At 45.5% G+C, this 12925-nt stretch overlaps 7 protein-coding genes across 7 annotated transcripts; 1 reads left to right on the top strand and 6 right to left on the bottom strand.

Annotated features, from left to right (window-relative positions):
- Position 1: 1 nt before the first annotated feature.
- Positions 2-845, bottom strand: HETIRDRAFT_305914 (uncharacterized protein; the record flags this gene model as incomplete). The annotated part of the gene is made up of 2 exons (XM_009542228.1): positions 2-503; positions 559-845. The coding sequence occupies 2 exons, from the start codon at positions 843-845 to the stop codon at positions 2-4; spliced, it is 789 nt and encodes a 262-aa protein (XP_009540523.1).
- Positions 846-1927: 1082 nt separating this feature from the next.
- HETIRDRAFT_412936 (uncharacterized protein) lies at positions 1928-2504 on the bottom strand (the record flags this gene model as incomplete). Its single annotated transcript, XM_009542227.1, has 2 exons — positions 1928-2443; positions 2499-2504. 2 exons carry the CDS (start codon positions 2502-2504, stop codon positions 1928-1930), a joined length of 522 nt encoding a protein of 173 aa, XP_009540522.1.
- Positions 2505-3170: 666 nt separating this feature from the next.
- On the bottom strand, positions 3171-3406 carry HETIRDRAFT_166016 (uncharacterized protein; the record flags this gene model as incomplete). Its single annotated transcript, XM_009542226.1, has 2 exons — positions 3171-3343; positions 3391-3406. 2 exons carry the CDS (start codon positions 3404-3406, stop codon positions 3171-3173), a joined length of 189 nt encoding a protein of 62 aa, XP_009540521.1.
- Positions 3407-4666: 1260 nt separating this feature from the next.
- Positions 4667-5085, top strand: HETIRDRAFT_307397 (uncharacterized protein; the record flags this gene model as incomplete). Its single annotated transcript, XM_009542225.1, has 2 exons — positions 4667-4743; positions 4902-5085. Coding segments are annotated over 2 exons (261 nt in total), but the record flags the coding sequence as incomplete, so codon positions are not given.
- A 1723-nt stretch (positions 5086-6808) lies between these two features.
- HETIRDRAFT_307606 (uncharacterized protein) lies at positions 6809-7021 on the bottom strand (the record flags this gene model as incomplete). The annotated part of the gene is made up of 1 exon (XM_009542224.1): positions 6809-7021. One exon carries the CDS (start codon positions 7019-7021, stop codon positions 6809-6811), a length of 213 nt encoding a protein of 70 aa, XP_009540519.1.
- Positions 7022-8279: 1258 nt separating this feature from the next.
- HETIRDRAFT_447237 (uncharacterized protein) lies at positions 8280-9125 on the bottom strand (the record flags this gene model as incomplete). Its single annotated transcript, XM_009542223.1, has 1 exon — positions 8280-9125. The coding sequence occupies one exon, from the start codon at positions 9123-9125 to the stop codon at positions 8280-8282; it is 846 nt and encodes a 281-aa protein (XP_009540518.1).
- Positions 9126-10259: 1134 nt separating this feature from the next.
- HETIRDRAFT_412934 (uncharacterized protein) lies at positions 10260-12331 on the bottom strand (the record flags this gene model as incomplete). The annotated part of the gene is made up of 9 exons (XM_009542222.1): positions 10260-11045; positions 11097-11239; positions 11301-11376; positions 11429-11571; positions 11629-11700; positions 11760-11909; positions 11966-11983; positions 12043-12207; positions 12265-12331. 9 exons carry the CDS (start codon positions 12329-12331, stop codon positions 10260-10262), a joined length of 1620 nt encoding a protein of 539 aa, XP_009540517.1.
- Between the last annotated feature and the right edge of the window lie 594 nt (positions 12332-12925).

Below are 12925 nucleotides of genomic sequence, written 5' to 3'. Positions count from 1 at the left end.
ACTAGTGCATTAGATGGATACCTACAACTGACTTGCAGAAGTGCCAACAGAAGATTGACTGTAGAGTTCCATAAAAAAGTGTGGGACTAAGGCCATAGATCCAAGTTATATATTCAACCGCTTTGTACCCACTGTTGATTTTCTCCGCAGGATTGCAAGGTGGCCAGTCAAAGATACCAGGAAGATATGGTGTTGTAGTAGCCACTGCTTTACCATGTGCCTGCCATATCTGTGGGTCTCGCAAGACAGAAAAATTCCATGAATCTCGATTGTTGGAGACACTGCAATCAAGCATGCTATAGAGCAAGCCTACTATTAGTTCAGTGAGATTCAAGGCATAGAGGTGCATAAGATCTGTGGGGAACAGGGCGGGAATGCACAGCCAGTGTCTTGGATCTATCCCACTCAACAATATAGGCTTGAAAAGACCTGTCCAGAGCTGCCATGCATGATACTCCACTGCTGAGCGTGCTTCCAAGACATGGGTCAGATTTGACAAATATCTGCAAAGCATATGGTGATTAGCCCAGAGTGGCACATTGGGGGACATATTCTAACCTTTTCTCGGTTTCCTCTGCCATTAGGATGATCATTGTGCACAGGTCATAATTTGAATGATTTGAACTGGCAATATCGGAACCAATAAGCTTCAAGCATGCCAGGTAGTACTGGGCACCCCCAGGCTTATGGCATCCTTTCTGACAGAAATAAAGATGGCAACCATATGCCCTATGATGGCCAACACTACCAAATATAAAGGCCATGGCAGGACTATTAGCTATCACAAGGGCTAGAAAAGGCCAGCACTCAATAACCGCATCATTGATTGCATCCCAAAGGTACATCCTTTCATGCTAGAGCACCGATAAGTGATACATCCCCAGGAATATGAATGAATTGAGATTCTTGGGCTTTAAAGGACCTGGTATGAAGCTCCTAGGTAGTACATATTTCTTTTTGTACCAAAGATTAGGAGATTAGTCTAAGATCACCTATATATATATCCAACAGTCAAAACCTTTATTGCGATAGAGCAAGCCCCATCAATGGAGAACATAATGACAGGATTGTACTCCTTAATAAGTATATCCTTCATGGCATCAATAAAGTCTGTGCCGTCCTAGATGGTAGTAAAGTCTCTTAATGCATGATCTTTGTTGATCTGTTGCATGGCAGAGTTGTAGCATGCATGACGATAATGCATTGCTCTAGAACCCTTAATGGTTTGTCTTGCCACCTGCAGCTGTGGGCCTAGCAGGATTGTCTAAAACTCCTGTCAAGGAGTCTTTGTACCTGGCTTCAGAGAATCGTAATGAGGCTCTCAACACATGGGACATGTCACTAGATCTTGGAAAGGTCCAGTGAATATGATGCACAAGTTAACACACATATGATGAGAAATTAGGACAATGCTGCTTAATTCTGCAACATGGTATTCAACTCGATCCAAGGACAGAAGCTAGAGGGCATGGTCGTATCACAAAAGTGACAAGTGAATATCCTTGTAAGTTTGCTCTAAAGCATTACTGACTGCCAAGTATAAATCAAGCAATAGATGGAGAATGGGGTTATTGAGATTTGGAGCTCCCTTTGGACATAACTCTCAATCTTGCAGTGTCTGTACTTGGGGCCATAGAAGATCACCATTGCTCAGAGTGGCTGAATGGAGCTCCCATATGAATTCTTCCATAATTTGAATGTCATCGATCAGAGAGGGTGAATTGTTGGCAGTTACCTTAGCCTCATCATCCTCCATGTCACCAAGATCCACAAAAGGTAAGTCCTCTAAGTCTCTTGTGTCTGGACTACTAACATCCGGGGCAACATCCTTGAGTAGTTTGTCAGCAGATAGGAGCAAAGTGCAGTCTTGTGCACCAATTGCAGGGGGGGGGGGGACTCCACAGCAACCTTGCATTGTTGGTGTAAGTTATGTGTGTTGCACAATGTATAGAGATATATCCTTTCTCACCGAGATTGCTGAGAGTGGCAGTAGATGCCCATTGTCTAGGTCAACATTGTTGACAGAAGGGGCTACAGGGTCTTGGCCAAATGATGCACTGGCTTCAGTTTCATGAGGGTCTGTGGCAGATGGCATTATGGGGCCTGCAGAGGCTGCTAGGTCTTGGCTGAACAACATTCCAGCTTCGGTTTCACAAGCATGTGAAGCAGAGGGCATTATAGGGCCTGTAAAAGCTGCCAGGTCTTGGCCCAATGTCGTGCCAGCTTGGATAGTATGAGCATCTGTGGCAGATGGGATGACAGGGCCTACAGAGGGTTGAGAATTATGTGGTGGTCTCATATTGTTATGGTCCCATACGGGAACAGTGAGAGTGGAGCATCCAGATATGGCCAGGGAGGCTACTAAATGACTAGTGCTATGGGTCCCAATGGATGCCAGGTCAGACTCTCTGGTGATCTCATAAAGAGGGCTGGTTTTTAGAGCCTGTTCAATGAATGTGGGTCAATATAAGCATAGCAATGAGTTAAACAATGCTTACTAGCATGGCCCTGCCACTGGTGAAAGGACTACCATGTGTTACGAACTGCTCGTTCAGTAACCCCAAGAGTAGGAGGTTCTTCCCTAGGTCACTCAAGGAGGATGTGTGGAACGGTGGTCTCGACTGTACGTGTAGCACAGGAGCCAGAGATGTATTGCAGTATAGCAATGAAGCCTGCAGTAAGAAGACTGTAGTAGAATGAAGGTCCCTGTATGTGAAGATACAGGGGAATGAAGAGAATAGACTGAAGAACCTCAGCCTACTTTATGGGCCTTTTATACTACTTTGGGAAGTAGGGCGTGAGAATACCGTATATGTATCCATAGGTATTCTCTAAGTCGTCTCTCTCAATAACGACTACTCTTGTGTTTCTCTGTTAGTCTCCTTCCGGCCAGGAAAGACTAGGAGCTCAATGCCCGGTGTGTGAGTAGTTTGTAAGGCGGCATTTCATGCCCGTCGCAATATGGCTCGTGATACTCGACCAACGATAAGGTGACCCGTTGGGAGTGGATGACCAAGGTTATTATCTGTACCTTGTTGTATGCCTCAATTTGTGAGGCCGCTTGATATTTGTGATGATCGTGTCGGCATAGACCGCCGTTAAGGCCCGACAGAGCGTGATCATAATACTATGAGCATTTGCACAAGAGCTGCTAGATGCCTCCATAGGTGCTATGGGAGCCAAGGTGGTGATAAAAGCTTGAAAAGATATTGAGGATAGTTTGTGGCTGTCATGTTGGTAAGGTGTATGTTGAGTATGTGTTCTCTGACTATATTTTTGCCAATGCCCACCACAGTGTGTGAGACAGTTGCAATAGTACCACCCATTAGGGGCTTGGGGCATGCTAAGAGGTGCTCAGTTAAGAACAATAATAGAGAATAGTCAACTTACAAGGCCTGATTGGCATATGAGATGTGACTAAGGGCCACTGGTCAACAAGGCATGGTAGTGGTGTGGTGTGTGGTAGGTTGATCACATCATGTGCACGGCCTTGTAAAAACTCATGGAGTTGTTAGATGACTGACCCTGTTTGGAGTGTGCTAGTAGGGCAAATGCATATATGAGGCTCTAATTGACCTAATAGCTAGGTTCATTGGTATTTGTTTGAGAGGAAATCTGATTCATTTTATGCTATTACTAGGTGATGCTACAGTGCCGGACAAGCAAAGTCAACAATTTTAGTCAACTAATTTTCCCACCCTCTGGAACCACCGGAATTGATGCGCATTCAGTAAATGAGCATTTTGAGCTCCTTACAAGCGAAATCCCATGAGCCAATCTCACATAAATTACATTTTATTGATTTTGGCCCTTAAAAAATTGGCCAACCCCCAAATTAAATGGTAGGGCCTCAGAAATAGCATCAATCAACTCCATTTTTTTTATCTGAGTTCAATGGTAGTCTTAAATAGTCCCAAAAAATTTTACCAAGGCTGTAATGGTGGTGCTTTTCCAAACCATGACATCCTGGGCTACCAAATTATGTAGCATTCAAAGCATCCCCAAGGGCATCCTCAAGAAAGAAACATGCTTTGAGAGTTCAGCATCTTCACAAAAAATCAATCCACTCAAGAAACTCACCTGAATTTGAGTCAGACACTGAAGAAGACATGGAGGATATTGATCTTGATAATCCATAAGACAGAGACTAGCTCTCATCTATGAAAAACCTGGTGAGTTCTCAAAAAATTACATTATAATCAATACTGGATAGACCATGAATAGCAGGTCCACATAAATCACACTCACATGGTCCTATTATCAACAATAAGTCAGTGCATATGCAACAATGCCTAGAGTGAAAGTGAGTGTGAGAGGGCTAGACAAAGTTCAATATTTATTTTTTAGTAAGCAAGATGACAACCAAGAATGGCAAGGCAAAGAGGTTGCAGCAGACTCTTACAGAATGTAGCTTTGATGTCTACACAATAAAGGCCAAGTATTCTCCAATTTGTCCTTTTAAGAGTGACACTTGCTATAGCCTGACTCCTAACCAGGCAGAATGATTTTTTTTTCAAGAATCCCTTCTTGAGCAGAAATCAAAAGCTTGAGGTCACATCTGCATCTTTCTTCTGAAGTTCCATTGTGAGCTTAATCCTTTTGAGATGGTCAGTTTCTTCAGTCTTTTTTTTTATGGCATGTTCATATTATTCAGTACTGGGGCTAGTACAAGCATTCATACTGTAAAATTTACAAAGTCAAATTTGAGGATGCAAAGAAAGTGGCACAGCAATGCCTGTCAAGGTGATTCACCAATTTTTTTAATCAATCATGGTGGTTTATGGATGTATATCATAAGGGGCTTATAGGGAAAGTGGCAGGGTAGGCTGTATGCAAACAGAAGTCACATAGAAGGGTTGGGCAGTGCACAATGATGTCTGTTGATGCAATGCTGACCTGAGATTGACTCAGATTGACTCTGATGCCATTTTAGGCCTAATTACATTTTGTTTTTTTCGCTCAAAAAATTGGCCACCCCCATTTTACCGTGGGAACTTCCATAAAGGACATTTTTTGACTCCTTTTGCTTCCCTGAGTCCGAATCTGAACTCAGTTTGTCCCAAAAAATTCCACTTGGGGAGTTAGCAAAATTGTCGACTTTGCTTGTCCGGCACTGTAGGTGAGCCAATCATGTGATAGACCTTGCTCATTGTGTCTAGCTCACACTAGCTGGGGTTCTCACTGGGCTTGATTTTTGAAGATTTCTACTATTTAGATGATGCAGTCAGTGCACTAATTTCAGAGAGAGCTTGATCCCCATGGAGGACAGGGTTGATGTTATCCAATGAGATAGTACTTATGCACACATGCTTCATTGGTGCAAGAGCCAAAATATGAGGGGCCAAGGAAAGATAGGTCACAGTGTTAGGCATAGTCTACTTGTCACTAACAGTCTTCTTACCTCTACCAGACACTTTGGGGATAAAATTGCTACCCCAATGATTCCTTGTGTCTTGTCTATTCTCCAGAAAAACAAGTAAGTCTCTATCTTGTGCAGCTTGCATAATTATGACCAAATAGGGATGACTTATAGTTACTAGCACCTAAAGAGTTTTGCAACACACCTGGACCTCTTGTATGACATGAAAGAAGTGAAGGCCCTGTCATATACTTCTGACTGGTCTAGGCTGCTTTGTTGGTAGCCTGGGTTCATGCTGCCTTTTGTGCTGGCATGGGCATGGGCTCAGCTAGTAGAACTACAGAGGTTTGAGTGTTTGTTTTTTCATGTATTTAGAAGGTTAAATGGGTTTTCAGATAGATATGCCAATAAGAAAGAGACTCAAACAAAAGAAATGCAATGGTAGGAAAAATAGAGAGAGAATGTACCTTTTGCAAATTGCCTTGGAAATTTGTGTCAGGGTTACAATCCTTATTGGATCCCATTGCCACATATAGTGCAGACTCTCTTTCAAGCAAGAGTTCAAATTGTGAAATCTGGTCACAAGTCCTTCACATCCTGTCTCACAGATTCCCTGCTCCATCATATCTTCTATCATCTATCAGGGGTGTGCCAAGGCCTTATCCCACTCTAGTTATGCATCTCATCCGGCAAAAACAACATGGCTGCTTTGTGTAGCTATCTTTTAAGAATACCAAGCTTATATATCTGAGCTGCCAACTGACCATAGCCTACCTGACAACAATGTTTCTGAAGTCAATCGTCATAACACAGCTTATAAGTGCATACCTTGTCCTGCTTCTGTATACTCAAGTAATCCATGCAATATATCTATTCTACCTACATACAGCAATACAGAGGTTAATAAAGACATGGCTGAGGATATAAAAGATGATACAGAAGTGTACTATGCACTTTTGGAGCTGCATTGGGAACTAGTGCAAGCAGCTGAGCCTGCTCCAGGTGCTACAAGTTCAATTTGCCTAGTGCCCACTTTGCTCTCAAGCAGCTCCTTATTGGTGGACACAAACATCAATGATTTGTCATATAGACATTTACTTACCTAGCAAGAGCACCAACAAGCTGAGGGTGATATCTAGAAGTGCCAAGTTATTGATAAGTTTCTTCATGGCTCTCCTAGGGCACCCATACCTATAGACTCTGGCCATAGCTAGGAGTTAGAGCACATACTTTTCCAAGCAGCCTTTAGAGCCACACTACCTAAAACATATGGTTACCTTTCAAATTCAAAATGGACTAGGAAATTGCACATTGGGCCAAGCCACAAGGTCCAACATCTACCATGGTATTAGATCTCCTGCATATTGATGGTATAAGTCATGTGTGCAGTTCCATAGCATATGATATAATATTTGGCATATAGATTACGCTAATAAGCGTGTACCCATACTAGAGTCCAAGAAAGGTATTTGGAAGCTTTGGGGAGATACCAAACAGTGCTAGATGAGTACTGAAGATGCTGACTATTACTGAATGTGGTTGGTCCCCACCCAACTGACTACAACCCACTAAAGGATCTTCAATAACATTTAAATATCGGAAGGGTAACAAAGGGTCCAAGGGGACACATTTGGAGAGGAACAAAAACTTGCTAAGGCCCATCCATATATTATCTTGGCATTGGTATTGCATGTCAAATTCATTTCTCATATTCTGCTATCTAGATTTGGCTGGTTTTTCTCAAGCTTTGGTCCTCCTTATTATTGTTGTTGGAAAAGAAGCTGTCCACATATCTGTTTGTTGGCATTTGAGGTATCAATGGATGGTGCAATGGTGCTGGTGGAGGTGGAGAAGTTACATGCAATAGGGAGTCAATAGAAGGAGGACAACTTGAAAGAAATTTTGATAATGCACACATATCATGTGGCTGTGGAAGTGGATGAGTCATCCCCCAGTGTGTTTTAACTGAGGGATATTAGGAGTATATTCCCTGCCAGGGATATTCATGGTATATTTGTGGTATATTCCTAATATACCATGGATATCCCTTGGGGATATTTGGGGGCAATGTTTAGTGTTGGTGAGCCTCTTAGCTCATTTGCTCACATTAGCACTAATTTGCATTGTCCTTTCCACTCTTACTAAATGGCTAACATGGAAGGGTTTCCTAATAGGGTATACTCAGCCTCTGCACCTTTATCATTGTCATGTATGGGCACGGAGGTGGCAAGCTCAGTTGGAGATGTAACTTGAGCTGGAACTGTTTTTTTTAGCTGATATGGCTAATTACAGCTTTGGAGTCCAAGTAAGTCAATGAGTCAATTGATATTTCTTTTCTTCAAAGACATAAGTCTCCCTCACTATGGCCTTTTAGATGAGAGTCAGAGTCATAGTGTGCTGCTCAGCTAGGGCAGGTTTATGTTGCCATAGATGGCATCAAAGGAAAGCTTGATTGGATAATTCTAGGATCAGGGCATGGGTACTGAAGAAGCTGAGGGTCAATGATAATGTAGTCTAATTCAATGTCCTCTTATTTCATTATGTATGTATCATGTGGGTCACACTGGGGCCAGATTTTACTTATAGTAGGCAATTAACAAAGGCAGGAGAGTGGGAGAACTCGCAGTGCCAAATACTCCGCGGCAAGCTCGACTTCACGTCGGAGTCTGAACTCACTTTCATCTGTTTGTCGCTCAAGTTTGAATTGCTGATCCCTAAAGTATCCCAAAAGTCATCAATGTTTCAGACTTGCTCCGGTTGCATAGGCAGTGCACAGGGTATGAAGACACAATTCTACATAATTGTATACAAGAACTTACATAGTTACATAATTGTGTACCAGAACCAACATAATTATATACCAGAATGAAACAGACGATATGGAAGGGGAGGTAAGCCAGGACAGAAGATCCCCAATCTCCTAAGTGATCTTAGGCTTCCTTCCACTGTAGATAGAGCTGATCTTGCTGCGTTTTACCTCCCGTACAGGACTCCGTAGAGAGGGCGAATGGGGAGAGCTTGGAGAACGTTTTTGCAAATAGTCTTGAAAAGTCGTCGTCGTCATGGGTTTGATGAAACGATTGCTACCGCTGGACTTGTTGGACCTCGAGTCTTTGCTCTCGCCAGAGACAGTATCCACAACGTCCACAACCTCGGGTGACACAACCTGGGTTGTTGAGGCACCCTCGGGCGACGCCACCTGGGGCGGCGCGACCTGGAGGGACGCGACTTCGGGTGACGCCACCTTGGGTGACGCCACCTTGGGTAGCGCAACCTCGGGTGACGCGACCTTGGGTGGCGCAACCTCGGGTGACGCGACCTTGGGTGGCGCAACCTCGGGTGACGCCACCTTGGGTAGCGCAACCTTGGGTCGTGCAGCCTTGGGTCGCGCAACCTTGGGTAGCGTAACCTTGGGTAGCGTAACCTTGGGTAGCGTGACCTGGGGTAGCGCAACTTTGAATGACGCCATCTCCTGGCTCGTGGCATCATCCGCTGGGGTGACGGACCTCCATCTTTTGTTAAGAGTGATTAGATCATCGATGAAATCCTTCGCAACTTCTCTACTGATGTCGTAGGCATCGGCGACGCGCCCGTAGAAAGCGTCCATTTCGCATGGTGATCTTGAATCCAGCTTCATGCCAGCATTGAGGACGACCCAGTGAGGCTGGATGTGCGACTCCAGTTTGGGCAGGTTTCCAAATGGATATTGAAATGCTGAACTTTGCTTATCGGCGCCATCAGGTCGAGAGTGCCTATACACGTCCATAATCCGTCCAGTTCCTATCGGCACCATCCTGTATACGAATTGCTTCAACCCTGTATAATTCTGGCAGATTTGAAGTAAATCGAATGCAAAGCAACAGCATGGAACGACGAACCTGCGCAATATCATGGCCTGACTCGTGTGACTTGAGTTTGTAGAACATTTCCATATCGGGAAGCAAAAGCCAACGCTTGAGATCGAAGAGTCGGTGCCAATCGACTTTTACTGCCACACATTGAGAGAACTGGAATAAACAGAATTGGACAACGTCTCTCACGAAGAAGAAGGTTTCTGGCATCATCAATGTTGAGACACCCTTGCTTGATTCCAAACATGCGTTCTAAGGCTGTGATCTGTGATAGGGGGGTTAAGACTGGTGCGGAAACCAGAATGACAGACTCACTAGCTTGTCATTATTCTTCTCACACCTTGGGAATATGTGTGCGAATTCCAACGGCGCCTCACTACCCAGTTCTCTGGTCAAAAGACATTGTCCCCCGGTAGGATCAAGTTCCAACACAACACTTTTCGACACACGATCTGTAGTTTTCGTCAACTTTCGACCGTTGTGCATGTCTGTACCGGATGCGAAGTCATGGACTCTTCCCTGGAAGGACCCACGGATGGACGGTTTCTGACGTAGACGGTGGGATGTCACACTGGGCACTGATGGAACCCGGCGGTGCGATGATAATGAAGGCATGGGATAACAGAGTATGGGAGGGAGGCGAAATGGATGGAATGGTAGAGGGAAGATATGAGAACGAAGGAGCAATGCCATATACCATAGCCACGGTCAGGCCGCTTTTAAAGGAGAGATGTGGCTGCACAGATCCTGTGGCAGAATGACCGGTGGACAACAGGGCTACCGCCCTGGCACGCACAATAGGCATCGATGGTGGCGAACAAGGCGTAGAAGTGTGACAAAGCGAGTGTGGTCGAATGATTGCATTGTGGCTGCCACGCCGCGTGGTCAATGGTGGCAGTCCCTCAATTGAGAAGCCATATTGAGTCTGCGATCGAAAGGACATCGACATATCTTGTTGCCTACCATGTGTACCTCTAGTGGGACGAGACCCACGGGAGCACGACGATCGTCAGGAACCAAACGTGGTGGCTTTATAATTGGCGGAGCATTCATACAGTTCTTGTAAGAGTCCGTCGCGATTTTTTGGAATAACCCCCCAGCTGCTTATCATTGACTACGCGGGATGTCCATCCCCCTTGTTTCATCACCTGCTGCATACAACACGATTGCCAAGAGCGGATACGACGGGCGACACGTCTGAGGTATGCTCGATATTGGGCCATCCGATCAGATTGGTCGCCGGTGTTGAAATCTCCATCGCTATCAGAGTGCGCCGAGTTTGGGTTGCCAGAAGAAATGCCCTTCGTCCCTCGACAGTGTGCACAACAAGTAGTCATCCATGCAAATCGATTGCGAACGCATGGCCCGCTACAGGAAGTTCCTGAGGGAAAATGTCTCTTGGCGCCATTTAAGTAGGGATGGAGAGGGGGGATAGGGACAAGGACACGGGGAGTGGAGACAATACTGGCGGGTACCTCACGCGTTAACCACATGCTATATGTCTCTTTCATTATGAAGATCATGATAGAGGGGTCGAAATCATGCCCTTGCCAGACAGACTTCAACATCGCTCTGGAATCCAAGTCGATGATAGGTCGTTGATACAGCTTCGCAGCAGTGTCGCAGATGACAAAGTGAGGCTTTGCCCGAGAAATGAGAGTCGGCAACGTGTGGAACGGATGAAAATGACGAGTCCTTCGCGGTTCGACGGCAGTTCTGATGCCCGGAAAGCTTGTCTTACTACGTGAGTCGGGCAAATCAATTCGATTGAACGATCGAAGTTCGTCGTCCAGTGGTAGCATTCGATATTCAAAAGTTTCGGCCCCATCGTATATCTAAGCGATCATTAGATAAGAGGGATCTGAACTAGAACATCAGGGACAGACCGTATCAATCAGGGGTTGATCCGAACACTCGCTTGAACCGTAAATGAACCTGTCGTAGAGGGCCCTGAATCTCTTGAACATTTCGGGAGAGGGAACAAGTAACCATCGTTCACTATCAAACGACTTCAACCAGTCGCGCCGTACTGTGGCCGCACACGATGTCAGTGACAATCGATGACCAGTGCAAACGACAGAGACGCATACGGTAGATCTTGTTCGATTCCGTCCTCGGATCGAGTGAATTGGATTCCATCCCCCACCACCATTCCAGACGCGATAACTATGCAAAATCAGTCAGAGCAATCCTCAAATCGATGCTCTGTTGACCTCACCAGCTCACTATTCCACAAGCGTTGATTCAATAGATAGCATGATGACACTGAAGCTTCTGAGGAGAGTTCTTGCGTTAGAAGACATCGCTTGACCTGCGTGGATGCTACTAAGCGCTTCGATTTTCGATTGTGATCTCTCATAGCTTGATTTCGCAACATATCAGTATGCAAGATGAGGAAATACACGAACACAGACGTACATGGCATCCCTGGAGTATCTGCTCCGCCAATGCTTTGGGCTTGACCTGAGTCCCTAACCCGACGCTCACTATCTTGTCGTGCAAAGAGATAGGCCGATATTATCAGACCCCAAATAAAAATATTCACACACCTGCTGTATTGGAACCATCTTGTTCACTGCTACTCCTAACGGGAGCTCGACTATTCCACGTTACAGGCCGATCGCTGCTTGCTACTTTGCGACGTTTTAGGCTGGAAACCGCTGGTTCTGATGTAGACCTTTTGCGTTTCAAGTTCACATCTTGAAGATTCGAGGATTCAGTATATCAGAGAAAAAGCGACGTAAGGCAAACGTACGGGTGTACCCCGTCTCCACTTTTATGCAGCTAGCTCATAAGCACATGCAATTGATATAAAAGACGGAGATCACATACTTATGTGAAGAGAAGATTTTGCTTCTACAATACTTTTCACTGGACTTGACCCGCTGGGCATCGGGGGCTGCTCCCAGCTCGTTGTGCGGCGGTGTTTTACGCCCACGAGTACCGAATCGGAGTTAGACCTCTTGCGTTTAGATTTACTAGGGCCGCTATCACTATCTTAGCGATAAACCAGTGAGGAGATGATGACAGGAAATTGCACGAGCATAGACGCACTTGTGAGGTCTGTACTGCTCCCCCCACTGTCTGCTAATGTCAACCCTTTCATAGGTTGCGTTTCCATCGTGCGATAATGTTGCAATAAGATTTGAGGTTCGCGGACGGGTTTTGCGAAGGGCAGGATGTGAGGGAGCGCCGAGTCTTATTCCCGCTGCTAGGACAAGGTTGACTCTTGTTTCACCAGACTGTCTGACTGACAACGGTCACGGTCACGTGTCAGCACATCACGGGTGGCAGCAAGCGATCTCACTTAGTCTGCGCCGCGACGACCGAAGGAGCAGTGGGGCTCCTCGAGCAGCGCGGCATCCCAGATGTTGATTGGGTCAAGCCTATCGAAGGGGGGAGGGGGCGCATTGCAGATTCTTCAATCAATACCGGCAATACCGGTATGCTTATATTTTTCCAACCGTTCGTTCCATATGCTCAAACACTGATTCTAAAAGACGTTGACTCACAATCCGCCGACTGTGTCTCACGGTTCATAGATTCGGGCGTTAAACGGCCGGGCCTGAAGCGCAGCAGGGATTTCACAACATCGAGTGTGTCAACCCCAGCTAAGAGGCTGAGAGAGGCCGAATCTACACGCATGTTGAGTGCGCAGACCCTCATTGATAGCCTTTTATACCTACTGATTTCCCTTCTTTGAAAAAGTTGAGAA

Source organism: Heterobasidion irregulare, assembly GCF_000320585.1.
Source record: "Heterobasidion irregulare TC 32-1 unplaced genomic scaffold scaffold_01, whole genome shotgun sequence".
NCBI lineage: Eukaryota > Fungi > Basidiomycota > Agaricomycetes > Russulales > Bondarzewiaceae > Heterobasidion > Heterobasidion irregulare.
Note: the sequence above shows the minus strand (reverse complement) of the source record. Positions and strands in the feature narration are given on the sequence as shown.